Here is a 27,285-nt window from a genome sequence, read left to right as displayed (position 1 = left end):
ATTTTCCCGGGATAAAAACGAGACAAATGGGTTCAAAAAACGGGACACATGATAAAATTTATTTTTGAAAATTTTTACCAACCAAAGCATGCAAACAATTATTCATTGCTTCGATGAATTTACCCGATCCTGAAAAGTGTGATTCTTTGCAATGAGTTCCTGAAATTTTCACATGATGATCGAGATTTTTGCTAGTCAAAATTATCATAGTCTCAACTTTAGGAAAATTTCAATGCAAAGCTCTATTAAAGATTTTTTCAAGGAGTATCCGAAAACGGTGCAAAATGGCAAAAGACGGGACGGTTAAAAAAAGTCGAAGAAACGGTACTGTCCCGATCAAAACGGTACGTCTGGTCAGCCTAGATGAAACACGAGTTCTGCCTGCTCCCCTTCAACATTCGCTCTCGTGCGGTGCTGCATTCTTCTTCTCTACTTCTCGAAGTCCTCGGATTCTATACTGTGCCAACATAGCGAGGTACTCTAGTACCAAGAAAATGATCTAAGTCGACGGTGAGGCCTCGGAACCCTCACCAACCAGAATGTAGTTGATCTGAGAGCAGAATTTGAATATCCTTACGCGCAACAAAATGACGGTCTCTGTCTACAACAAATTTCACCAAATTCGTATCCCATACAGTAATAAAATTGAAATTGGATCAAGGAACTTTCTTACTGGTTTATGATACTTTGGATGAAAATATCACTTCCCGCAACTCAGCAAACGTCTTGCAAATAAATAACATCAGTAATTTTGTATAGTCTTTTTTATTATATAGACTTCAAACGTCAGTTTAGTACTCTACAGATAAGTATAACTATTTAGTTCGTTCTTATTCGTAAACGTTCTTTGTATTTCTTCATGTTTTACCTGTCTCATTTTGTAGATAGAACGTAAACACTAATCAATAATCAATAATCATTGTATGAAAAATAAATGACAAATGTTTCAGTATTCGAAGGAGTAGCAAACAAAGATGAGTTTTAATGCATTCACTAGTTTTTTTCACCGTGCATGATGATTAGGAAATAAAGATCGGGGCGCTAGTCGGCTGATAAATGCAAATGTTCGTGTACCTAGTAAAACACAGCAAAATACAAATTCATTCTGGAAAGAGACGCGAAACACATCACATATCTTTATCGTTTTCTATGAAACAGTTTTAAGTAAACCGAACAACGGTTAATGGGATTTTCTGAAAACCCCCGTGTGGCCACAACAGTTAGAAATCCTTACTTTTACGCTAATTTTACTGCAAACATCAAATTTGGTTATAGAAAAATAAACCAATGATAAGGAAACTGGCAAATACGTTAGTGATAGGTTTATGATCAGGTTTCTTAACGTCTACGATTATTGTTGTGCTCGGTGTGTTGCAGCTAGTTTAGGTCTCAGACTGAATTGATCCAAGTGTATGTGTGTAATTGAGGTTTTTCTGTTTCGTTTAACAATCCCGTCGGTAAATTTTCTCCATAATTTTGAAGAATAGATCATGTGGAAGACCTCGCGAAATTTGCTGGATGTGCGTTTTAATCATGTTGTACGATTCCTCCTCGTATATGGCGTACGTTGTTGGCAGGCCCAACTCTTCGTACAACTTCTTAACGCGGGTCACCTTGTCGGGGTCTGTGGATTTGAAACACGAGCGTTAAATTTGATGGAGGAACGCTTGACAGGGGCAAAACTTACCGGTGAAGCCATAGCACTCCTTCATAATTTCCTTCTGGACTTCGGAGGCACGCTGCATGCACACAACGGCTAACCATGTGCACTTGCCCTCTTCGATGTCGGTGCCGATCTTACCGGTCACCGCCGGGTCTCCGAAGCAATCCAGGAAATCATCCTGGGCTTGGAAGAACTGACCGATCTCCAGCAGGATGGTTCGCGTCTGGCGGTATACTTCTGGATCCGTGAAACTGAAAGTAAAAAAGAAATTTGTTAGATTTAAATTGAGATTGCTTCGAGAAACAATTCGATGATGAACAACAGCAATTGTTTCAAAATACACGTCTAAAGTTTGCAACTTTTGTTAATACCGATTTAGAACCGACCTGTTTCTTAAGTATCGTATCGTAATATTGGACTAATAAAAAGCTTCTGCTGTAGGTATGAGAATAGTTTTTATATGTAAAATGTTGAGAGCAGCAAAATGCTGTCGTTAATTTAAGAGGGGAGAAATGAAATACAAGCAGCAATTAACCCTCATGGGTGATTTTTCAAAAATAAAGTAACGGAGCCATCTTTCAATCAAGTTAAGACAAGCAGATGTGTAATTAAAGTCAATTTCATCATAAGGGTCGAGTGTAAGTATATCTACACTTTGCACTTGAGATTCGATGATGAATCTTACAGAACGCTACTATCGTACTCAAATAAGTTTTCAAGAATAAAAACGGAAAAAGTAACCTACCCGGTCATGTGCATGGCCACCGCCACCGGCAGGTAGAACGTATAGTAGGCAGTCTTATGGGAAACGATCGATTTGTACAGATCCATCGTGTATTTGGTGACGTCTAGCTTGGCCGACTGGAGATCCAGCGATTGGCCGACGGTGGTAATGAACTTAATGTCATTGAACATCTCCACCAGCTTTGTGTAGTACGGCTGATCGCCAAACTGCTTCTTCAGCACGTGGAAGATGGCTGCATCGATCATCAGGGCATCGTTGATTGCGGTCATCTTAACGTCCTCCACCTTATACCAGCAGGGTTGACCGCGGCGAGTCTGGCTGCCGTCCATCACGTCATCGAAAATGAGAAACATCGACTGGAACTGCAAAATACAAATAGAGCGAACAAAAGCTGAGGTTAGATGAGCAAATAATTCTAGCGATAATGGATGCCAGCGTGCGTCGATTGACGTCATACCGCGGAATGGAGTCGAGATTACATACTGACAGCACCCCTGTAACAAAGGTCTCGTCCGGGGTCAAGACGAAAAAATAGAGATTGACACCACGCGAGCCATTGACGACTAAGGAAACGGGAATGTTATCAGCAGCTTCCTACCGCTCAACATTGCTTTTGTTTGCTTAACGAAATTAGTGCGTCGCCAGATTATGAGAAGTGCAAATATTGTTACCCAACTAAACACGGCAAAGCAAAGCGCTGATAACAAGAGTGTCAAAGGTAAACGATTCACAGTTCTATTTATAGAGCGGAAATGAATAATAGCCTTCAAACGTACCATTTCGATACACCAGCCGAGATAGTGAGCCCGGCGGATATTTTCGGGCGTAAGCTCTTCCGGTTTCGCCAGCATCCGATAGGCCAACACTGCTGCCAGGCCCCGATTTTTCTTGCCCTGGGGCACATTGTACTGGAGGGCTCGGGCGAACCACTTATCCGCCACCTTGCTGTCGTACTTCTTGGCGAACTCGGTCAAGTCGCGGACTAGATCGGGAAATACGGCCATAAACTCACGGCTCTCGGTTTTCGAGACCGCAGTGTGCTGGACCGCCTCCGGTACGGAGTGGTTTAATGTCGAAAGCGTTCTGGAATGGAATAGTAGAAAAAATGGTTGCATTAATTATTTGGAGATAATTATAATGCTGAGATTAACATGTGTATTATTATGACAGATTATCCAAGTAAAGCTAGGCATTTATATTATAGGTAGCTGGTGTTATCTCGATTGGATCCAAGGCGACACCCCCTATCAGTTGAGAAATTAATTATGTTATTTGAAATAGGATAAAAGTTCAACATTCAAGCTGAAATTGTTTTTCACGAGCACATTCACGGCAAGGTTCGAATCGAACTTGTAATCAACAAGTTGATTCCAAATGTTGTGAGTCAAACACTGAGTTTCAAGAAAAGATAAATTTTTGTTTCCTACTTATTGTTTACAACAGCTCAAGGCCCAGAAAGTCTTTGGGCCCTCGGGCAAAGCGACGATGCGTTATCAATCGGTTATCAATACCGCATCACGTCACCCCGTTAGCACGTGTTCAGGCCGTGCGTTTTCTAGCTTTGCTAGTTCCATAACAAATCATTCAAGAGTATTCTAGTTATCAACCCTTCAAAAACTCGATCTGCTTACAGCGTAAGTTGTTTTTATGTCGAAACAGCGCAGCAGAGCACTTCAACAACAGATTGTTTACAATTCAAGAATTAGCATGAAGCGCAAAAAATAATGTAAATAGACAGGCGCTCCTGCGCTTGGATAGAGCACAACAAACATGAGCGATAGTAAACTATTCCCGCAAGTTCGAATGGAACCACTCTCCAGCAAAGTATATAAATAGCTACAGTCGGTTCCCCATAGTTCCATTATTCCTTTCTGCATCAGATGTTGCGCTGAGTCGGCTATAGATCGAGGCAATGGGCAGTTCTCTGTAGGTCACCCCGCAGCCAGCGTTCCGTCATTAGATAAACAAACTCGAATGCTCCGATTGTTCCCTAACGCGATGATTACAAGGCATGCGATTAAACCGTGATTCTGCAATGTCAAGTACAAAATAGAGAAAAAAAAATCACAAGAAGGTTGTATGCAAAGCCACGACCGCAAGGTTGAAGTAGAATACCTTTACAAGAAAGATAACCCGGCTGCTTGAGTGTCAGTCATTTTTTTCTAGTAAATAAACGTTGACCGTTCATTGGCAGTATTGTAACTTCTTTTTGTCTGATATTTTGAATGAAGTTCATTGAATATTTTTAAATTTTGTGCAAATGAGAAGTTGAAGTGCTGCCGAATTGTAATATGCACATTTAATACGACATCATTAACCGGGAACGGAACAAAGGCTACGGTTATGCAGAACGCGAATGCCGGCGCGATGCGATTCGCATTACCGTGGTGAAAAGTACAGCTCGAGGCGAAGTAGAGCTATACATTTCAACAGATTTCGTCTTGCCGAATCGCATCGCGCCGTTATTTGCGTTCTGCATGACCGTAGCCAAACACTAAGCGACGCAAACACGTAATAATAGTCAGAGTATGCATGTAGATGAAGATAATTAACTTTGGATTATATCGCAAAACGAGAAAATATTAACTCTTCAAATAATCATTTGTGTTCTTCAAATTTCAGTTGTTCAATTTAATATCCGATGAAATGTTTGTTTATTATCTGATAAAGCTCTTCTATAGGCCAAATGATGCATTCCCAATTTACTAGGTCCATAACTCTGCCGACCGTGCTTGGGAAAGCGCGGTATAACGACCAATCAGAGGTCGAATTTTGTGTTTTGACAAGGCTTAAGAGTTTTCAATAGTACAATAGTTCGAATGATAAAATTGCAATTTCATGCATTTGGTAGGAATCTTAGAAGAGTTTCTAATCGATTGCTGCAAAAACGAAGGAAATCCATCGAAAACTAACCGATTTATTAGCATTCGAAATTTTTCTCACTTTTTTCAGTTTTAGATTTTCATTTTACATCCCTATGTAGCCGAACTTCCCCAGAGAAGAATTCTAATTCAAAATTAAGTCTTCATTAATTCATTTGTTGTCCTTATGAGGACAATTGTTAAAATTATCATAGGATGTAGTGTTTACATTAACCTACGGCCGAGCGAATCGGTTCGCGCCGCTTTTCGCGTCTACTATGGCAGAGGCCTTAGAGAAAGTTGCTGGCTGATGTATTCACTTCATGCAAGCCTGCTGCTGATGCTTCCCGCTACCACACTGAAACAGCATTTTAGTGAAGCGAGTGTCGTTGCATCAGCTGACCCTGCTACTATCGATGCTGATATACCCGCTGCAACAGCTACGCTATGCATAGCCATGCCACAGTTGTGGCCGCTATACGCTGGCCCAACTGCTGAGCAACTGCAACACTATCCGTAGCCATGCCACAGTTGTGGTCGCCATTGGTATCCGCTGTACCTGCATCTGCTGGCCCTGCTGCTATCGATGGTGAGATCCGCTGAAACTGCTACGCTTATCCGCAGCCATGCCACAGTTGTCCGATATCGGATAATCGATGGTACCCACTGCTCGCTCCCGCTGCTGCTAAGGGAGGACTGCTGTCGTCGCTGTTCAGAACTATTATGAGCGGCTTCGACTAAAACAGGCTCTTATATAGGGATGAAAATAGGAATGAATTATTTCTCGTACGTGGCGGAATGGTATAACTTGAAAAATATGTGTGACTTCCTCCTGGCTCAGAGCGATCATTTGATAAGCTCCACCACTTTTTTCAGTTTCTAAAGTTTTTCCTCAGTTTCGTAGCACGGATGCACAAAAATGATTTCTTGTGAACATTCTGTCGAGCCGGACCGATATCTTATTGAAGCAACAAAATAACATGTTTTGTGTCGTGTTGGGCAGCTTGGTTGAAGAAAATGTTCCCGTCCCCGTGTCGCATGTAAGCAGATTATTGCGTTCAGTAGACAGTAGATAGTGTATCCAGCAAATAAACACCGATGGTGCTCTCACACACGCAACAGTTTTAACCCGTATCTTATTGCGGTTTGTAACATCAAGCGATTTCGTTTGCTCGCTGTTGCGTGTTGCATCATGTTGCAACTTGGCAGCTGGGAGATGACGAAATTCTGTTTATGCTGATTGATTAAATCGACTTCATATTAGCTTTGCATAGTCGAACTAACTGCTTTTGTGAATGCGTTCTAACAGGGCAGTTTGTTATTCAATGTAGGTTATGCTGATCGCAGCCTTTGCGCTGCCCCTACAGTGGGGGGTTTACTAAATAAAGTGAAAATTAGACAACTACAACAGAATTTGATTGCATGCCGCACAGAATGTCTGCTTGTGTTGATGCCAGAAAATTATTAACCTTCAATTATTTTTTTATTTGCCTTGAAAAAAGCATGCTGCGGTTCAAAATCGGTTGCTAATTACAATTTTTGAGCTGCTCTAACATTGGGGGAATTAAGATACACGGACAACATGCACTGTGGAAGCTATTTCACATTCAGTAAATTTGAATTGCTAGGATGCAACACAGAATGCTTGCTTGCGTTGACAAAATATTAACTTTCAATGACTTGTTTATTTGCCTTAAAAAAGGCATTTTGATTTCCGAAATTGGACTCCTGATGGCAATAATCATGCTGCCCCAACACGGGGGGAATAATGGCTGTCTGGCGACACACGCTGAGAAGAACCGCGCTGCTCCTGAGACGTGATCAGGGTTGCCAATGTTCCAGTTTAAGCTGGATTCCTCCAGTTTTTTTCAAGTGATCCAGTCAAACAGTTTATTCCCAAAATCTTCCAGTTTTTTCAGATATTTGCCAGATTTATCCAGTTTTCATTCACTCAAGCTCTGATTGGTTTCCGGAAATATTTTTAAAATGTAAATTTTGTAGATAAATAAATTATTTTGACAATTCTTAACAGCATTTTCAGTGTTCTATCTTCTCGCACGAAACACGGTCAAATTAAAGACTGCATGACATGGTTAAGATAAAACCAAACAAATAGATTTTACCACACCATGGAAAAAATTGCTATTTATTTTCTGTTGCGTAGCAGTTGAAAAATTGTTAGAAGAATTAGATAGCAAAAGATAGCGAAGTCAGAAATAATTGAAATTTAAACTTCACTGATGTAACGGAAGAAAATGTTGCGTCAATACTTTTGTTAAAGATAAAAGTAAATGAAAAAGCTCTATTTTTTAATTTTGAGATAGATTGATTGCGTAATTTTAAATTTTTCCGCTGTTAGAGGACATTTTTAAGCCCGAAACATAACAGTTCTGATTAGAATGAGTAATTTTTTGCGAAGAGTTATCTCTTTAGTTGCTGTATTCAAAACTGACACAGGATTTAGTCCCCATAACAGAAAAGCTCTCTCACAATCTTTTTTTTGGTTTTTTTAAAGATTTATTTGCAATCCAGTTTTTTCCAGTTTTTTTTTCAGCCTGTTTCCAGTTAAATCGAAAATTTTATTGGCAACTCTGGACGTGATGACCAACCACAGGGCAAGTGATTTGTTTAATTTGAAGGCAACCACAGGCGCAACCGGCTGCTATGGTCTGTTACTGCTGAGTGCCGATATCTGCTGTTACTGCTGTCAACGTTGTGGACGGTCCATCCAGTTCACCTTCAGACTAATGAATGTAGCTAGTTTTCCCAGAAACACTCTTTTATAGCCGAAGGGTGCTACGTAATAGGCCACGCCTTTCAGTTCAGGTTTACCATTTCCTTATGTTCTTTAGACGAATTATTCCACAATTCGCATTTGATGTTTGTATCGAGCGAATAAACACCGATGGTGCTCTCACACACGCAACGGTTTTAACCCGTATCTTATTGCGGTTTGTAACATCAAGCGATTTCGTTTGCTTGCTGTTGCGTGTTGCATCATGTTGCAACTTGGCAGCTGGGAGACGACGGAATTCTGTCTATGCTGATTGATTGAATCGACTTCATATTAGCTCTGCATAGTCGAACTAACTGCTTTTGTGAATGCGTTCTAACAGGGCAGTTTATTATTCAATGTCGGTTATGCTGATCGCAGCCTTTGCGCTGCCCCTACAGTGGGAGGTTTACTAAATAATGTAAAAGTAAAAATTAGACAACTACAACAGAATTTGATTGCATCCCGCACAGAATGTCTGCTTGTGTTGATGCCAGAAAATTATTAACCTTCAATTATTTTTTTATTTGCCTTGAAAAAAGCATGCTGCGGTTCAAAATCGGTTGCTAATTACAATTTTTGAGCTGCTCTAACATTGGGGGAATTAAGATACACGGACAACATGCACTGTGGAAGCTATTTCACATTCAGTAAATTAGACGGGTGCGACAAATTTGAATTGCTAGGATGCAACACAGAATGCTTGCTTGCGTTGACAAAAATTATTAACTTTTTTTGACTTGTTTATTTGCCTTAAAAGGCATTTGGATTTCCGAAGTTGGATTTCCTGATGGCAATCATCATGCTGCCCGGGGGGCGGGGGGAATAATGGCTGTCTGGCGACACACGCTGAGAAAAGACGCGCTGCTCCTGAGACGTGGTGACCAACCACAGGGCTAGTGCTGCTGCTAAGGAAGGACGACTGCTGTTGACAACTTGTCGATGTCCAGAACTATTATAAGCGGCTCCGGCTGAAACAGGCTCTTATATAGGCCAAATAGCATGTTTTCAATTGCAAGGTATATGATCCTGTCGACCGTGCTTGGGAAGCAAGCATATAACGACCAATCAGAGGTCGAATTTTTCGTTTTGACAAGGCTTGACTATTTTCAATAGTACAATAGTGTGAATAATAAAATTACAATTATCTTATTTTGGGAGGAATCTTAGAAGATTTTCCAATCTATTGCTGCAAGAACGAAGGAAATCTATCGAATACTAACCGATTTATTAGCATTTGAATTTGGACATATTTTTCACTTTTTTCGGTTTTAGATTTTCATTTCACATCCCTATGTAGCCGAACTTCCTGAGAGAAGTATTCTACTTCAAAAAAAAACAACAACTGTATCTATCGGATACCGTAACCTGTTCCATAATAACGTTCCAAAGCCGGCTACTTGACCTTGGTAATAACATTCAAGCACAAGCGGTAAAGCTATTTTGGCTGACACTAGATTTCTAACACAAGCACATTCGAAGCAGCACTTAATCGCTGCTTTCTTCTAACTAATTGTCAACTGTGATTTGTCGAGTGTTTAAACATTCCAGAAAAAAAGGTTAAACAATTTGAAGTGAGCCAGGTTACTGCGCGATACGATGAGCACGTGAAGAGTTGCACGCATCAAGTGACCATTGCTCGGTGGAAAGTTTACGAGTTGTTCGAGATTAGCATTTTTTATTTTCATTTACAACTGATTGTAAAAAATGCGTCATCGGAGAGATAAGTCCACTGAAAATTATGCTGTTTTCTCTTTGAAGATTGAGTTTGCTGTAGAGATACATTTACAGCGTGGCTTGAGTCGACTCAACAAAGTTGTTTTTGTTGATTATTGATTTTCATTCGTACAAATCTTCTCAGATACCTGTGAGATACTTATCTTGTCTGTAAAAGCGTATGAAAATAGAACCCATATAGATTTATAAACTAATAGATAGTCTAAACATCAATCGGTAGTCCCACAAGGAATTAATGTAGGACCATTCCTCTTCAGATTTGCTTGTTCTTCTGAGACGGTGTTCAACTCTCTTTGTAATTCTTGATTTATATCAAAGTATAACAAAGACGTGTATAATACTTTTGTATGAATACAACGCCTTCATAGCAGCGAACTGATGTTGGAGGATTGTGTGCAAGGAATGCGGATTCGAGCATAACACTTTCCTTCTCATATTTACATCTGATCAGTAACGATTCGTTCGCGTCAAGGTTTGAGACTTGAGTCTTTCTATGTTAAGCATTAGGATACGAATCTTCTTTTCGAAGCAGTTGAACAATGACGGAGCGAACGTGGCTTCGGCAGTACTGTTCATCATGAAAATATCTATATTAAAATGAATTCAGTAAGCTTTAATTTCCTTCCAACAGGTGGTACTAATATCTATCTTCCAAATGAATGGTGCTAGCAAATTCGTTTCTTCGGGAAAGATGGTTATATCATCAGTTGACATGAAAATATCGAAAACAATAAAATTGCACAATTGATCGTGAACGAGATATAATATAGATACACGAGATATAATTTCAAAACTCATAAACCCAGAATTGCAGTAAATAATTATAACTGGTTATTACGTAAGTGTGCTTTCACTTCCAGGCATATTTGAGACTTTTAAGTCATCAGGAAATAGCGTGAAAACAATTTTCTGAATGAAGCTATAAACTAACGAATCCAACGAATTTACTGAACAAATTTTTCAAGACTAATACGGGGGTTATATACAACAAATGGTCGGCGTGCTACCAGACCGAACCAAGCGCCATTTTTTTTAAAATTGAGTTTTTAACACCAGTGGATGTTAAATTTGAGAATCTATCTTTCATGATGAAATAAAACCATTTGAACAGTTTATAATGGTATTATAACCAAATTTCTTCGCATCAGTTTGCAGGAAACATACGGGGTGGTTAAACTTTGATCGCCGATTACTCGAAATAAAGTTTTTGGCGCTTGGTTCGGTCTAGTCGCACGCCGACCAAATGTGTTCTTAATAATTTTCTGAAACAATCGTCAAGAAAAATATTTCTAATTTTTAGTATCCTAACATGTCATTCCAATGATATTATCTGTGAATTTTTTTCAATTTTTCAGCAAGGTCCTTTTACACAGTTTTATTTACGACGATTTTTCAAATAACGTGTTTTTACGATTTTTGACGTAGGACTATGTTTTTGTTTTCTATACTAGATTACATTTTGTGAAATTGAAAATGAAATTGGCAAATGTTGCGTCAGATTTCAAACGATTATAGCAAGCGACTTAATGCATCTTAGTCATTTATATGTCGGTGGATAGATAAAATGTGTAACAATTGTTTGATATGATGTTTAACATTGTTGCTTTACTGCTTAATTGTGAAAAAAGGTGAAAAGTTCTAAGGTCAAGCTTTCCCATACATTTTCCTCGCTATTGGCTTGCTTCCCGAGCACGGATAACAATAACATGGACGGAATAAATTCCACTGCCTAAATATTTTGACTCAACAAAGTGTTTTGTTCCGTTTGTCTTTCGCGAAACTGCGTGGCCACGCCCTCATGGCAAAAATCTACGCTGAACTCGATACAAAAGACTGCGTGTAGAACCTGTATAAAAAATTACTCAACTCCCAGCAAACCAGAAGCGGATGTTAATTCTAAATCGCTCAAATGTGCGTGTCAAGTTTGAAATTACAAAAGATGCAACATTAAATTTGTTTATATCGTATAAAACTTAGAACGTATAAAAGGCAATATTAGGTTATATATGGAGCAATTTAACGTGTCACATAAAATTGTAAAAAGCGTCATTCCTCTAAGTCGTACAGAGTGCAATTTAAAATTTCAAATAAGACCATTTAAGGTAGCCTGCGAAGTTATACAAAATCATAATCAATTTTTTTTCCACAATGTACTAATATGGCCTCGATATTTGTACACATAGGCGCATTTCATACATCTTATATGGACATTTTTTACCGAATAAGCGCGAGTTATATGAACCAATTATTTTGCTGGGCTGTATATGATACGTTTTTTGCACGGTTTTTTGACGATTTTTCTAATAACGCCGTTTTTACGATAATGCGTTTTTGACGACGTTTACTCAACTAACGCGATTTTTCACACGCTTTTTAATTGAATATTAGTTGATCAGGTCTTTTTTGCTCGACCTCCTTTCATTTAATTTGATTCTTTCATTCATGAATACTGAGAGTTTACTTTTGTGAAAAATGCTTGCTAGTATTGAAGATTTTCCGAGAGGTTTTTGTAATACAGAACGTCAGTTTCGGAAGACCTTCGAACACAAATATGGTTATATTGCTTCGTTGACATTTAGCGAAACTTATTGTAAGAATAACATCGCTACAGATGGAATGCCAGTTATCGATTTTTGAAATGAATGAAGATGAAACGGTATAGGAGACAGAAATGGCCGACTTCGAATTTTCGAAGGCACAAGGCTTGGAAAAAGGAATGCATCACCTGGGAAAACATATCCATATGTTCGCATCACTCCAGCAAACATGTGGATTAGTTTTTACAGGTTGTGCCTTTGGAAATTCTAAGTCGGTCATTTCTGTCTCTTACGCTGTTTCACCTTAACCTCAACCCGAGAAAATATGAGGATAAGTTTTCACAGTCTTGCGCGGAAATTCGAAGTTGGCCATTTCTGGCTTCTATTCCGTTTCAACGTAAAAACAATCATAGCTATTATCAATTATTTTCTGGTTTATTTGTTAGTCAAAATTTTGTATTAAAATTCTATATTAGTGTCAGAGCAGAAAGAATAGAAATTTTGTTTATTGTTAGTTAGTAAAAAGTAAAAAAAAACTTGCTTCGACATTTGCGGTAAAAAATTGACTTTTTTCAGATGGTGATGAAAAAAACTAAGACAGATTGATCTGGATAAATTTCCCATTAATTGTAATTATATTATCTTATTTGCAGAGCGGCTTTGACATCCCCTTCTCGCTGATTGTCAGCCACAGTAGCACCTTCTTGGGGAACTTGGTGTGTGAAATAAATTTCACCTCAGAGCTCACTTCCTTCGTGGGAGAAATGAAATACGAAGTACCCTGCCAGTCGTTACCATCCATGGTGAGATAGGTCTCGTTGTCCATCACTACTGCCACGTCGCGATACGCCAGGAAAATCGACTCGACCATCTTATTCAACTGCTGTCGCTGCGTCATTGCCTGTAGCTCCGAAACCAGTGGATGGGACTACCGCTTCCTGACATGTATGTCCATGTTCTCCAGTGACTTTTTCAATGTTTTACCGCATGCACCAACCTCCCGGCCAAGTGCACGCAGCGATTTAGCCACTTTTCACTCGGTCTTCCTCTTCAGTATCCTTTGAAGCTTCTTGTCGCTCAGGGTCGTTGGCCGTCCGGAATCGGGCTTTCATTCGATGCTCTGATCGTTGTCCAATAGTGTCAAGATGTTGTAGATGCCGGAACGGGCATATCCGTTTTTGACGCGGCGGGATACCGTTCTTTGAACGCGCACACTTCTGAACGAAGTAGCTTCACTTTTTTTGCCATCACAGTTAGAGTTTGACTGATAGAGCTGTCAATTTTTTTTTTTTTTTTGCTAACTCATGGGTAAGTATGATTTATGATGCATGAGTAGTTTCGTCAGTGCGATTAAAGGTAAACCCATGAAAAATCGGTAATTTTTGTCCGTTTTTTTAGCGCAAACTTTACTGCAATATTCAAACTAGTTGTTGCAATACTCAGTAAAGCGATTCCAAACTTATGTCGGGTAGTTAACATTGCCTACTATGTAATCTTAGTAAACACACAATTTTATGAGGATCATATGAGTAAGCTGAGTAACGCTAGCACATCTGTATGCTTTACTGGGAAATATATGCAATATTTTTTTTTGTTTCCGAATCGCTTGGAAATTACTTGGTGGGTAAGTTTTTACGCCAAAGCAAGCTGTTTCTGCGTTTGACATGGATCCTCATTGAACAATTCCTCCAATTCAACGTTTTCGAATATTTATATTCTTCCTCCACGCGGACAGATGTCAACATCGGAATTACCGCCAGAACCAGTCTCGGTTCGTTGTTTCACTTAAAGCAACATTTTCGTAATTTTTTTTACTCTCGATGCACTTCAGCCCTGTTTTTTTTAATAAAATGAGAGAAGTAACACTTCCTGCAAATGACGATTACGTGGCACAAAATCAAACATTTTCATAAAACTAAAAGTATATGACGCCACAATAAAATCACTAACGCCTCAACGCGGTTTGTTTCCCATTTGTTTCAACAGCTAATGATCGTGAGTTCGAATCTTAGTAGAAGCATGGCCGTTCGATGTCAAAAAAATTTAGCATGGGTTTTTCAGGATCCCCACTTATCCTTCCTTCTCGTTAAAGTTTATTATACTGTGAGTAACTCATGCCCATCTCATAATAAAACTGAATCTTTTCTAGAGAATTATGATTCGCGATATTTGGCAGGAGGAACAATGCTAGTATAGTAGATGGATAATCTTAATAGGAAGGGTATAAACATACATACAAACACGGATAAATAATAAGCATATCACTCACACTCAATAGTGATATTGCTAAATAATAATTGTGATTTTATCAACAAGTGCGGCATACAACAGACACCTGGGTAAAATCACAAAACTGCAACTGGGAAAAAATAGGTCTCACAGCTTGGTTCCTCGCGTTTTGGATAAGTCAAAATCGACACACACAAACTACTGACACCATCTATTGATAAATAGCGAGAACTTAGTTGCGCACTCAATATTTTAGACTATTTAGACTGCTTAGAATTTCAATTTCCTACGAACATATTTCTCGACCACAATTTGGCGCCCACAAAAAGGTGTATGAACGTTTCCATGCCAAATGATCTGAAATTCGCAAAAATTTAATCAACCATTTTTTATTTGAATCAAACTTTGCACACGTCTTTGACTAAGCAAATTGAGTATTTTTCACAGATGGAGAAATTTTTCAGACTAAAGACCAATTTTTCAAAACGGCGTATGCATTTTGGCATGGGTTTTGTTCAAAGCGTTGTAGCTCAGAAAATTTGTTGTACATAAATACTGGCTAAGAACGAATTGTTGGGAATCGATAGAACAAAAAAATATACACAATAAAAAAAAAATTTTCGACCTTCCGAAATCCTCAATGTACTAAAACTTTAACTTACAAAATATAAAGAGTCGAACTATTTTAGTTTTGACGTAGAATTACGAATTTCGGCAACATTCTGGAATAGGGGTGCAAATTGAAATATCGAAAATATCGAAAGCGTAACGGAAATTGTCCAATTTTAAATGCTAATAGCTCAGTCCGTTTTTATCGTATTCCCTTCATTCTTGCAGCAATCGATTAGAAAATTGTAAATGTAGAGGAATTGGAAAATGTAGAGCTTAGTTTTGAACGCATGATTCGATCAATCAGAGGAGCAAACAAAACCAAATACCATCCAGTATGGATATTTTCGGAGTCGGAATGATATCTGGAGGTCAGAAATTTATGCCAGATGCCATTTTGAAGTTCAAACTAGTGATCTCCGATCTTTGAAAAACAATCAGAAATGACCAAATACCACCTAATATGAGTATTCTCGGAGCCGGGATGATATCTAAAAGCCGTAAATCGACCCCAGTTAACATTTTGAATTCGCTTAGGGTTACATTATTTTCAGAGATTTATTTAATTGGAGTTGGATAAAAATTACTGCCATAAACATGTTAATACATAATAGTCCCTCGTAATCTTAGCATTAGAACGAGTTGGAAAAGAATTATTATTTAAATGTACCGACCATCAAATTGATCGATTCCAATTGAGTATGTTCCCTAACCTATTGCAAGAGATACATTGACATAAGACAGGTAATTCTTCGTTAATTTGCGGTCATGTCTCATACACAACCTCTTCAACTTTTTTTTTCAAAGAAACTCGCAGTTATAACGCAACTCCTGACAAAAAGTCTATGATGGAGAAATGAAAAAAAGCATAGCTTTCAAAAATGCATTTAATCTCGACATTTTTCAAATTATTTTTATTCCATTGATTTTAAACAATTGAAATAGTTGAAATTTTGCATCAAAAAGTTTCGTGAATGCATCCGTTATCAAATTACTTTGAATTTAATTTAAAACAATAGAAATTAAACAACATTAAAGTGTCAGTGACTGGATGAATACGTTAGAAGTTATTTCCATTACTTGAATTATTATTCAACTCAAAGAAATAAATCTCCGTGAATGTGAACATAACCATAACTTCTGAATTAATAATACAATCTCTTTGATGTCAAGGAATGGGTTGTGTTATATCGATCGTATTATTACCCTCGGAAAACGCTGAGTTTTTAAAGTCAAATACGTGAGCAAAGTTTCATTCGAATAAAAATAATCGATATTAGACCATTTGTAATGGAAACGCTCATAAATCAAATAAGCCATTTTGGTTAAGACAAAAGAAAATAGTTTTTTAAAAAAATTAAGCTTTAGTAGTTTTCATAAAAAATTTCAAAAAATAAAATGTTTGTGATAGGTATATAATGAATTTTTAACTATTATTTCTGAAAAAAGTTTGTTTTTACCGTTTCACTGAAAAAAATTTCTAGAGAAACTAAATTATCATGTACAGATAGATTTGCCGAAGACATCACATTATTCAAACAAACCGTTCTAGCTCTTAAAATATTTGTAATCTACGAAATCTTTTACATAAGTCCTTCTCAAAAATGAGTCGTGATTGAAAAAAGTACCAAGAGCATAATACGACATTTCATAAGAACATTTGTGCAAAGTTACAGTCAAATCAAAAATGATAATTAAAAATTATATGAAAATTTTCACATTCACTATGAAATTGCTTTTATACAATTCAAAATAATAAAAACTTCATACCCTAATCATTCACATTTAATTTGTAAAATTATGGATTTTTTATCTATTCTTTCGCAGTTTTTGATTGCTAGTTTTTTATTGGGGATTTTATATTCTACAGTGTGCAACTCTGTCGAAAAAATCGTTTCAAGTAGACGCACTGTTTTTATAACAATATGTATTTTATTTATTAGTGCCAATTTGATATACCGCCTCTACCGAACCCAAACGACTTCGTAAACTTGCATTTAAATCAGATCAATTCGCAAAGTAGTGCGGAATCTCTCACATATAAGGTTATTATTAGAACCAGAATCCTTATTTTCAACTTTGCGACTTTTTTGTTGTTTTCGTGAACTTTTTTTTAAATTAAATTAGTTCCGAATTGCTCATCATGGCTTTGGTGTTTATTTTGTTACTGGTACTTATTCTGCAGAAATCTATATAATGAGGCAAATATTTCTCAGCAAACGAAAACTTCACAAGAAACAATGGCTAATATCAATAGCAATTCACGGAAGGGAGCAGAACTGTTTCGGTGTCGAAAACTTGACCTATCATACTATACTTGGGAAGCTTACCAGTTTTTGAAGGTTGAACCTAGTTGTTTAAATCCATTTTTCAAGTTGATCATCCGCTATATTACCGATCAAATTCAGGGTCGCAGTAAATGTATGCAAAAGGCGCACTCCAACAGCAGATCACCAAGAACAGACACTAGAGTTTGTTTACTCCGAGCAGCCCATTCGGAGTTCGGAGCCAGTAAACAAAGTAATAAATATTGCGTAGAAATCCGTCCTCCATCTGCCAAGGGCAAACAAACGGAACGGAGATGTAACTGTGGCTGTAATTCTTCAGCACAGATAAAAAGATCAATTGTGAAAAGTGGTAAGCTTTATTCTATCTCAAATTAAATACCAGCAGTAAAGCCCGAGAAGATTCGGTATGTCACGTAGCAGTCCCTTGTCAAGTGGTTGGCTACTCAGCAAAAATGAATTATTGTTGTCCTACTAGCAAGCTAATCAAGCAGCGCGAAAAGAATGCTTGTTTACTGTGCCGACAGTATTTACCGGGCTTCGCTTATCAGTGACGAGAAGTTTACCTAACTTCTTTGCAGGAGGTCTTCGCGTTGCGTTATCACCTCCCCGATCTTATTTTCTAACGGCTTCTACTTTCCAATGACCTTCTAGAAAAAATGTGTATTCTGGTTTGGGTTGATTGAAACTGCGCAGTTAACGGAATGCAAACATACATTAGACCGCACCTCCCGCGCGGTCTGCCTAGATCATGACGTGGTTGTTTATCTCGGGATGGGTGGCGTGCAAGCGATCTCGAAACAACAGTGGATCATAAACTGATTAACAAACACATCAGAAGAGGAGGCTTGAATGTTTACCTTCCGATGACGGTGGTGTGTTGTGAAAAATCTCGTTTTACAAGTTTCTCCACCAATGCCCGGAATAGACTGGCTAGTGGTGAAGCGAAGATCGGATGTTCTTTTTTGATACTAATTTTCACAGACATGGTTGCTCGCCCGAGGTGGCAACAGACAACCGAATTCCTCGCAGCACGTACCTGAGACTAGGTCAATAACATCGCGACTAGCACAGGTGGGGCGACTGATACGAAATTTTACAGTCGACGTTTTGGTCGCTGCGTGGGGACAGTGTACCAGCGATTCGGACAAACAAACATCGCAGATAGATGATGGGCAGGAGGTGTCGCGCCTTGCAAATGTTATTTTCGAAATTTGCATACCCGGCGATGAATTCACGCGTTCACCAACTGATCTCTCGCTGGGCATAGTGCGCATGCAAATTGACCGCTACATGTGCCGGTGGTTGTTCGATCGTAAAAGATTAAACATCAACTTGGAGTGAGAATAATGATATTTAGACTGATGTAAAGTAATGAAGCTTGGTTTAACCGTAAGTAAGAAATAATAAATTTTCGAATACCACGTAGATATTCATGATTTGTAGTGATTGACATCGGAATGAAAAGTTAAATCCGGATTTTGGTCCTCCCAACGTCCATTTTCGTTCCGGTTCGATCTGGATCCGTTCCAAAGTCCAGTCCGGAGTCTGGGATCAAAAGTGCTCACTTATCAGAGAGCGATATTTTGACAGATGAATCATTGGTGTGTCAGAAATATCAGAATATTTGATTACAATGCTGAACAAATCTTGCTGCTAAATATTCCAATTTCATATAGTGCTTCCACTAGTTGAAGAAGCTGCGGGTAAAGGGAGACATTTGCATTTTATGATCGTTGGTTGGATAATGGTTACATGGGTCCTTTAATTGTATTGTATTGTTCACGTGCTTTTTGTTTTTCGGTTAACAATTTGATTGCATTTGGAGCAAAACATACAAGCTTGATGGATTTGAGATTTGCTTCAACAGGTTTGGGTGTCTAGAACATTCAAAATTCTCTTTGCTCGTAGCTCATTGTATCAAACTTCTAGATGAGCTCTTCGAACAGATTAGATGTCATCCAGTCTTCTAACTTGGCTTCGTACTGAACCGGTTAGGAGGAATAGGGGCATAATGAGCACCCTAACTTGGTTGCTGATTTAAGCATGGAAAACGACTATTTTTTTAACCTGTCTCCAGTGCAAAACTTGAATTAACTATTTATAATTAAAGGTACACTATTCACAAATTGAAAAATTTATCGTAAAATGGTGAAAAACACAAATCAAATTCATGCATCAAAAACTAGCAATCAGTCGATGTGTGGGGCACAATGAGCACCCACGGGGTATAATGAGCACTCTTATAGAACATATCTTGAAACTGTGTAGAAGTACAACTAATGGGCCAACGTTTGTCGCGGGATGTCGTGATACTTGGCGGCTTATTTCGTGAATGTCCCGTCGCGCCTTATGGTGGCCAATTCTGCCTGCAGTCCCTCTGACCAATTTGGTCTCGAAGATTTTCTTATATATGTTCGCACCATCACTCTAAACAAACACTGACTATGGAAACAGACAAACTCACAAGTCTACTGAGATGAATTTCAGGAAAGTTTATGTGACAAGGTGTGCTCATTTCACCCCACCTAAAGGTGACCATTTCGCCCCTATCGAATTAGCTAAAGTCAACATGAGATTTTAACACTAATTATAGCTTAAAATCAAAACTTCAATGATGGTGAAATTTGGGGTACGACCCATACGTCATATTGATGTGTCTACATACTAGATTGAGTCGTTTAAGCGACCGTAGAAGCTCATTTTGTAGTGCGCAATAATAATAATTTTTCCAACATCCGAGAATCAAGTTGATTTTTTCAAATCGTTTCCATATTTTAAACAGACAAATCACTTTTGTTCTACATAAAGAGATACTGTAGTAACTAGGGACGAGTTCCACATACCACATTGTATTGAAAAATGCGTAGTTTCGCATAAAAGAGGGGTGCCCATTTCACCCCGTGTGCTCATTATGCCCCTAATCCCCCTATTATTTCACACTCCTGAAACAGTGAGGCTTCCGGCTCTTTTCGATCACTAGTAATTGCAACTTTTCAGTACCATTCGCATCAGTTGCACGGACATCTTTCGTAAATCTTTGTTGAAATATTTTTCATAGAAATTTCTGTTTGTAAATATTCGAGGTACCTACATCCAAAATCGAATGGTTGGCTAATTTTGTTGAAGGTATGGATTATTCTGGAGATTTGTTCAAAATATCCAAAAACAGAGCGATGGAACGGCGTTCAAAACATTTCATCCAGTGTTTTGCGTTAAATTCAACAAGGAGAATACAAAGAAAACTTTCTCAAAAGAGCCGAGCAGTCGATTTCTCCAAGAATAACTGAGCAGTAACGCATGATGTAGAGCTTTTAAGGGTGGGGAACCATCTTCGAGCATAATTCGCAATAACTCATTTCTCTTTACTGTGTCTTACGCTGCCTTAATTCAATGAACAGATGGTACGTCTGCAGGTATCAAGAATCCGTCGCAGGGTGAATATTTGGTCCATAGTGGAGCGTCCCCCTCGAAAACCACATTGGTAACCGCCAACAAAAGTCTCCGACAGCCGCCTCAGTCTATGAAACAGCATACCACCAGAGAGAATTTTGTAAACAGTGTTGCTCCGATAATTACTACAGTCCAGGCGGTGGCCTTTCTTGTAGATCGGACATACCCTCCAACCAGTCCGAGGTCAATTCTTCATCGGACCATACCGTTTTTGCTTTTTGAATGCTTATTATGTTGTATTTTGTCAAGGAGGCCGAATTCGAACAAGTCATATTTAAAGCACTTGTAGAGATACCCTGTCTCTACGATTTGTCCAAATATTATATTGTTGAAATTGCCATAAGTACAGCGTAAAAGTCAGGCCAAGCTTGTAAAACCGAAAGATATGCTCTTTTGGTAGGTACCTACGAAAACAAAACAACTCTGGCTATGGAACTATAGCAATTTCAACATTACAATGTTCAGATAAATTGTAAAGATAGAGTGTCTCTACAAGTGCTTCATATATGACTTGTTCGAATTCTACCTCCTTGACAAAATATAGCCCAATGAGCATTCAAAGAGCAAAAGAGCGAAACCAAGCATGCCCACAAGTCTATCCAATCTGATGCGTTCTTCTCGAAGGACATGAAAATAGTCTGTATTTTTCTTTCATGGAGATCCATTTGGTAGAAAGAAATCGACATTAAAAATTTGAAGTTGAAACTTTCTGGCGTTTTAAAACCCGCCTACTTTTCTCCAATAAAACACAATTAGTAGAATTTTATTTTTCACCATTCATTCCACAAAAAAACAATGTTTAAATTAAACTTAAGCCACTACAAATAACATACCTAAGTCAATTTGGAAATTCAATCAGTTGTAGATAATCATAATTGTAAAGCCGCAAACAAATACATTCTGGTTGAGAATGTCTTGAATAAGTTTTTGGACGTGTTTCGCGGGGATAGTGCATGAATCGAGTATGGATTATTTTGAAATTCGATTACTAAAACTTTGAAGTCAAGATTTCTCGAGATGTAAGTCGGTGGATTTATTTTCAAATTTACCCACCAGTAAAAATTACCCCAATAATTTACCCTGAAACTCGGACTTTTTTATGATAACGGTTTAGCGACGCACCATATTGATAACATAAAGTTATACACTTTGAATGAGGGATTTTTTAAATTTTTATAAAATGTCAAAGAGGTTTTCCAAGGTATGTAGTAATTTTTTGTTGCAGTAAACTTATAATTTTCTAGCAGTGCAGTTGTTGAGCAACATGTAAAAGCTTGTTTCATAACTCTCTATAAAATGGACTGTTCGGTCAATTCCAAATTTGTTCTAGAAAATCCAATTTTATGGTAGTCAATTAAAAGTATTCCTTCCCTGACCCGTTCTATAATTTCACTACAAGTTCGAGAAAAATTAGTAGTGCCGCACCTATCCTAATTACTTCCCACCTATTGTACATCGAATTATAACCAGCTGTAGGACGTTGCCATTCTTTTTTTACGGAATAGGATTACCATCATTACTGTTCGATGTATCGAGTTGTCTCGGTTCGGTTAGCAGTTTCTGGCTGGCGACTACCTGCTCAATACCCCGTCGACCGGTTTTTGACTGGCTCTTGGGCTTTTCCTTCGCTATGAAGAAAAAAATATGTTCCCCGTTTGAGTGATTTGAGACGGAGTTTTTCTTAAATAGAACATTCAACTTTCTACATTGTACATCTATTTTTCCAACAACAAACTGGTCCGTTTTCAAAAGTAAACTCGTAATAATGAAGTAATCGATAATTGGGTTGTTTAGCTATATCAGTTTTTTTATATCATCCGGAAGATCTGCAGTTTCTGAGTAAAACGTGATTTAAAAAATTTTTCTATCGTTGTCTTTCGCTTTTCAAATCAAGATTTAAAACTGCTCGAAATCTGCTCGAAATCGCTGCAATGACAGTTCGCCCATATACCAACTGTCATTGTAGCGATTTGGAGCGAATTCTAATTCTTCATTTAAAAGTCGAAGGATAATGACATAAAGTTTTAAAACATCACGTTTTGCTCAGAAAATTACACTCTTTCAGATGATATATAAAAATCGGAAATCCGTGAATAGCTATACAACCCAATTGTTCATCCTTGATCAACATTGAAATGGATGTGATGTGACTGCACAAAACTTTGTGATTGAGAAAAACTCTTTTAACGTTCTTTTTTTGGGCTATTTTGCAGTTTGCAAAACTGAGTTTAGGAATATGATATATAAAGATTTTTTTCTATTTCAAACGTATAATGAATGAACCTTTTCACTTTCTCGGGCATGGGTTTCTTAACAAAACTGCCTCCATTTTCCTTGAGATAACTGCGACACATGCGTGGAGGCTAAAAATAAGCACCCAACTTAATGAGGCCAAGTGGTGAGGTCGTCGATAAAATTTACAAAACGCTTCACCAACGAAATCTGAAAATAGGACCGAAATAGGTGCGTCCCTTGTTACTGACATCGCGTTCCTGGTTCTCAGATAGGCGGATATGTGTGTGCATGTATGTATGTACATTTCACCTTTTATTACCGTCCATATGAGTCAACAGCAGGCAGAACCAGACGAGAGAAGCACAGGAATGATGCGATAAAAACAAGGAGTTGGAAAAATAAATAACGTAGCCATTCCCTATCATGCGCTGGGTGCGTGGCCTGGCTTGGCGTTTGCCCACTCTGGCCAGCCGTTCATTCGTTGTACACATGGGGGCTACGTTGTTAGCCATTGAAAATATTATGATTTTCAATGTGTCGGGCCCAACAGCAGTGCGGAACGGCGCAGTTTATTTTTGTTTTTATTTATAAATTCAAAAAAAAAATCGCAAGCCTCCCAAAGTGTCTCCAGCGATTTTTGAGAGGCGGTTCGACAACTCTTCCAAAATACAAACAGACAACAGACAGCAAATTTCTTTCGTTTTGCAATATCAAATCAAACTAGGAAATAGAAAGAGATCCATATAGTTACATATAGCTAATGTTCAGGAAGAAACCTTAAAATGTTTCGTGTACAATGCATTCGGCTTGGCATGCTTATAGCCTATACGAAGTAGACCTGGGCACCACCACTTCCACTGATAATTTTTCATGCACCGCCGCCACCACGAAGTAGTTCAGAGGGAATGTTTTTTGAACACCGATGACGATTGTAAATACTGGATTGTTTATACGTTTTTTATCGTATCTTTTTCGCCACAGTTTGTAACCCTGAGTTTTCTTTTGTGAACCATTGCCGTCGATAAAATGATCGTCGCACAGGTTTGATCTGAAGATGTGCCGGCAAGTGAATGCTACCAATTTCCTTCATTATAACGGTCCGTACAGTATGGCGTAGAAACGATTCCAACGGGAAGCTCGACTTGATTTGTTATTAAGTCGAGTGAAGACAAATGTCTTTTTCATTTTCTCCACTAAGCGGCGTGTCAGAAAAAAATATTATCTAAATTGTTGTTCGTTGTCACTGGTACCAAACCGAGCGAGAAGATAAAAACGACAATGGAATTCAGAAAAAGTAAATCTGTATTCCATCCATCCATCCACTTGTCCTATCGTTCAGAAGGTATAGAAAATGATAAAACCCAACCTTGTGCTTTGGACTTTGTGCCGGCAGCCAGGGCGAGCCGTGCGTTAGCCTTCGCTCGCACTTTGTACAACTTTTCGGGCGGAGAAGATATCTACACCTATTTATAGCACACTCCTTTCGCAGTAGACAAACAAAATCAGCTTGAGGAAGACTTCTTGCTAGAGCTGCAGCGATCCCACCAGGAGCGCCTCGCAGTCACAACACACTCTGCTGCCAGTGCCACGGAGGGTATTCCATTCCGTATTGCGCAACTGCGTACAGGGCCAGTGCTTGCGTGCGAGCTTTTGATAGTATGTGTAATTGCGGGACCGTCCGACGTGACTATTAACCATCCTGCTATGGTACACTTTTTGTTTTGATTGCAGAATTTGATCCATCTCAGGTCTCTCTCATTTCGCTGGCGAGACACATTATCATTTGTGTTTTACTTTAGAAAGTTCCCAAAATTAATCGATAACTTTCTGTCCTCTATCATTCATCCGAACAAAAATTTAAACATGAAACTGTGTGAAATTCTGCCAAAAAGAAAACGGGGTCATGTACCGATTCACTTACCTCGACACCTTCTTCAGTCTTATCTGCAACTTGCTCTGATAATCCCGGCTCACTTTTTGTTGCTGATTTTCTCGCATGGTCATGTACTCGGAATGGTTGACCTCGCTACTTTTCGAAATGGCCCGGATGTGCTGCAGAGAATTCGGCGTTTCCACCGAACGGATCAGCTGACGGCCAGCGGCCGGTCCAGATCGAATCAATGTGGACAGCATGTTTTACTTGAAAGTTTTGCCTTAATTTTCTGTTCAAATAACGCCCCAAAGGCTAAAACGACACACGCTTTTACTCGCTCGAATTCGGTTTTCCTCACAATGAAAGTTTATCATTCATGCTATTTCTATGGTATCTCGCGAAAGATTTGCGTTTCAAAAAACTGACAACCAATACAAGCATTGAAAGTAAATCGTTTTTTTCTGTTTAGCTTCTCGTTTTGGGTAACCCAAAAATGTCACTCCAGACGGAATTATGTCCAGCACTTTCTTCTTCTCTTCTTCGAATATTAGCTCAACAAATGAAACCAGACTACTGAGGCTCCGAAACTCACAATCGAAAACAGAAAACTTTAAACTGATCACCTAGACGAGTCGAAAACAACTGTGCTCTTGCTACACGGCAACGCAACGTCTTATGCTGGCGAAGGTTGAATGAATAGAGTAAACAGAGACGAAGCAAACGATGCACACGAACGCATGTACAATCACTACACTCAGTGGAAGCGAGGTTTGTCGGGTACGACGGAGCATTGGGTAGAGTTGTAAAAAAATATAATATTTATTATTTACATATCATGAGGATTTTGTTTTTGAACATAGGTTGAATTATTCTCACGATCTTTTTTGCTTGGTGTTTGAAAAATCATTCCTCAGAAAATAGAGCACTGAAGAATATTCGTCAGTAAGAATCAACATTTGACTCTATTTTGGAAAAATGTTGATGCAAAAATGGGCTGACCAGATTTTATCAAGGGAAAAACGGGACAAATTGGTTTAAAAACGGGATACATATGAAAATTATTATTTAGAATAGTTTATCAGTTGAAGCATACAAACAATCAATCATTGCTTTAATAAACCTGCCTCATTCTGTACAATATTTAGCATTTGATGAAATTTTTAGTAGTGATTTTTGACGATAAGGTCATGAAATTTATGATTTTGCAGGCCACATACCGTTCGCGATTGAGAAGGTCCTTTCCAGTGGCGCGGTACTATCTTAATTAAACTTAAACTTAATTTCCAACTCAACAAATTTTATTGTGAAACTTTAGTTCGAAAATTTTCAAAGGAATATCTAAAAAAAAAATTACTAAAAAAACAGTACAAAAAACGGTTAAAAAACGGAACGGGTAAAAATAAATGAAAGAACGGTACTGTCCCGTTCAAAACGGTACGTATAGTCAGCCTACAAAAAGGGTGTTTTTTCAATCTAAATCGGTTATTTCTAAACATAGAGAAACTATTTTTTCGAAGTTGCTCAGGTTAAATGGGACTAAAATATTGTAAAACAATCTCATGGTTATATTCAAACTGAAATATCACAAAAACACAAAAAACACATCATTAAAAATCTCAGAAAATAAGGTTTTTCGATGGACAATTTTTAGAAAAAATCATGGTTTGCTAATACAGGTCGGACTCGATTATCCGGAAACTCGATTATCCGGAATTCTATTATCCGGAATTTTAGACTCGATTATGAGGATTTTTATTTTTTTTTTTTGGTCCGTTTTCAATTTTTATTCCGAAATTTTGCTTTTACCATCCCTTCTGGCATATTTGTTACCATTTAAGTCACTTCCGGCGTGTTTGGGACATGTTCGAATTAAGTGAAAATAATCAATGTCCAATTTTTTTTTGCTTTTTTATTTTACCCCTTTTCGCCTCAGCAATAACTTCTGGTTACGCCACTGCATCATACAAGTAAAATGAAGAAAAGTAATATTTATTTTATGTTCGTTAATCGCAAAATTTCAGTATGTTTTGAGTGATTCGATTATCCGGAAAACTCGATTATCCGGAATGAATTTTTTTTTATGTTCCGGATAATCGAGTTCGACCGGTACTTGCTAACGTTTGAGATATCTAATTCACAAATTAGGTATTTTTTTCAAATTTTGTGTAATGTTTTCACTTAAGTACTTCAAAAACTTATGTACTCGGAAGGAAACGACGTAATTATTCAATTTGTATCGAGAAAAAAATTATAAGAAATTATCTCGAGGGAATTCATAATATTAT

The 27,285-nt window shown here is 38.1% G+C and overlaps 1 protein-coding gene across 1 annotated transcript; it reads right to left on the bottom strand.

Annotated features, from left to right (window-relative positions):
- Positions 1–746: 746 nt before the first annotated feature.
- Positions 747–25,663, bottom strand: LOC129720883 (farnesyl pyrophosphate synthase). The gene is made up of 5 exons (XM_055672764.1): positions 25,049–25,663; positions 3,185–3,491; positions 2,409–2,770; positions 1,688–1,914; positions 747–1,624 (listed from the first exon to the last, which is right to left on the bottom strand). The coding sequence occupies exons 1-5, from the start codon at positions 25,258–25,260 to the stop codon at positions 1,443–1,445; spliced, it is 1,290 nt and encodes a 429-aa protein (XP_055528739.1). The 5' UTR covers positions 25,261–25,663; the 3' UTR covers positions 747–1,442.
- Between the last annotated feature and the right edge of the window lie 1,622 nt (positions 25,664–27,285).

Source organism: Wyeomyia smithii, chromosome 2 (genome assembly GCF_029784165.1).
Source record: "Wyeomyia smithii strain HCP4-BCI-WySm-NY-G18 chromosome 2, ASM2978416v1, whole genome shotgun sequence".
In the NCBI taxonomy this organism is placed as follows: domain Eukaryota; kingdom Metazoa; phylum Arthropoda; class Insecta; order Diptera; family Culicidae; genus Wyeomyia; species Wyeomyia smithii.
This window is presented reverse-complemented; position numbering and strand designations above follow the sequence as displayed.

What these genes read in the sequence shown, in the direction of transcription:
- LOC129720883 (XM_055672764.1), bottom strand. Translation starts at nt 25,260, where the DNA reads ATGCTGTCCACATTGATTCGATCTGGACCGGCCGCTGGCCGTCAGCTG. An exon ending in AGACTGAAGAAGGTGTCGAG is followed by an intron (nt 3,492 to 25,048) that starts GTAAGTGAATCG and finishes ATTCCATTCCAG; the next exon opens with AACGCTTTCGACATTAAACC. An exon ending in GTGGCCATGCACATGACCGG is followed by an intron (nt 1,915 to 2,408) that starts GTAGGTTACTTT and finishes TTTTACTTTCAG; the next exon opens with TTTCACGGATCCAGAAGTAT.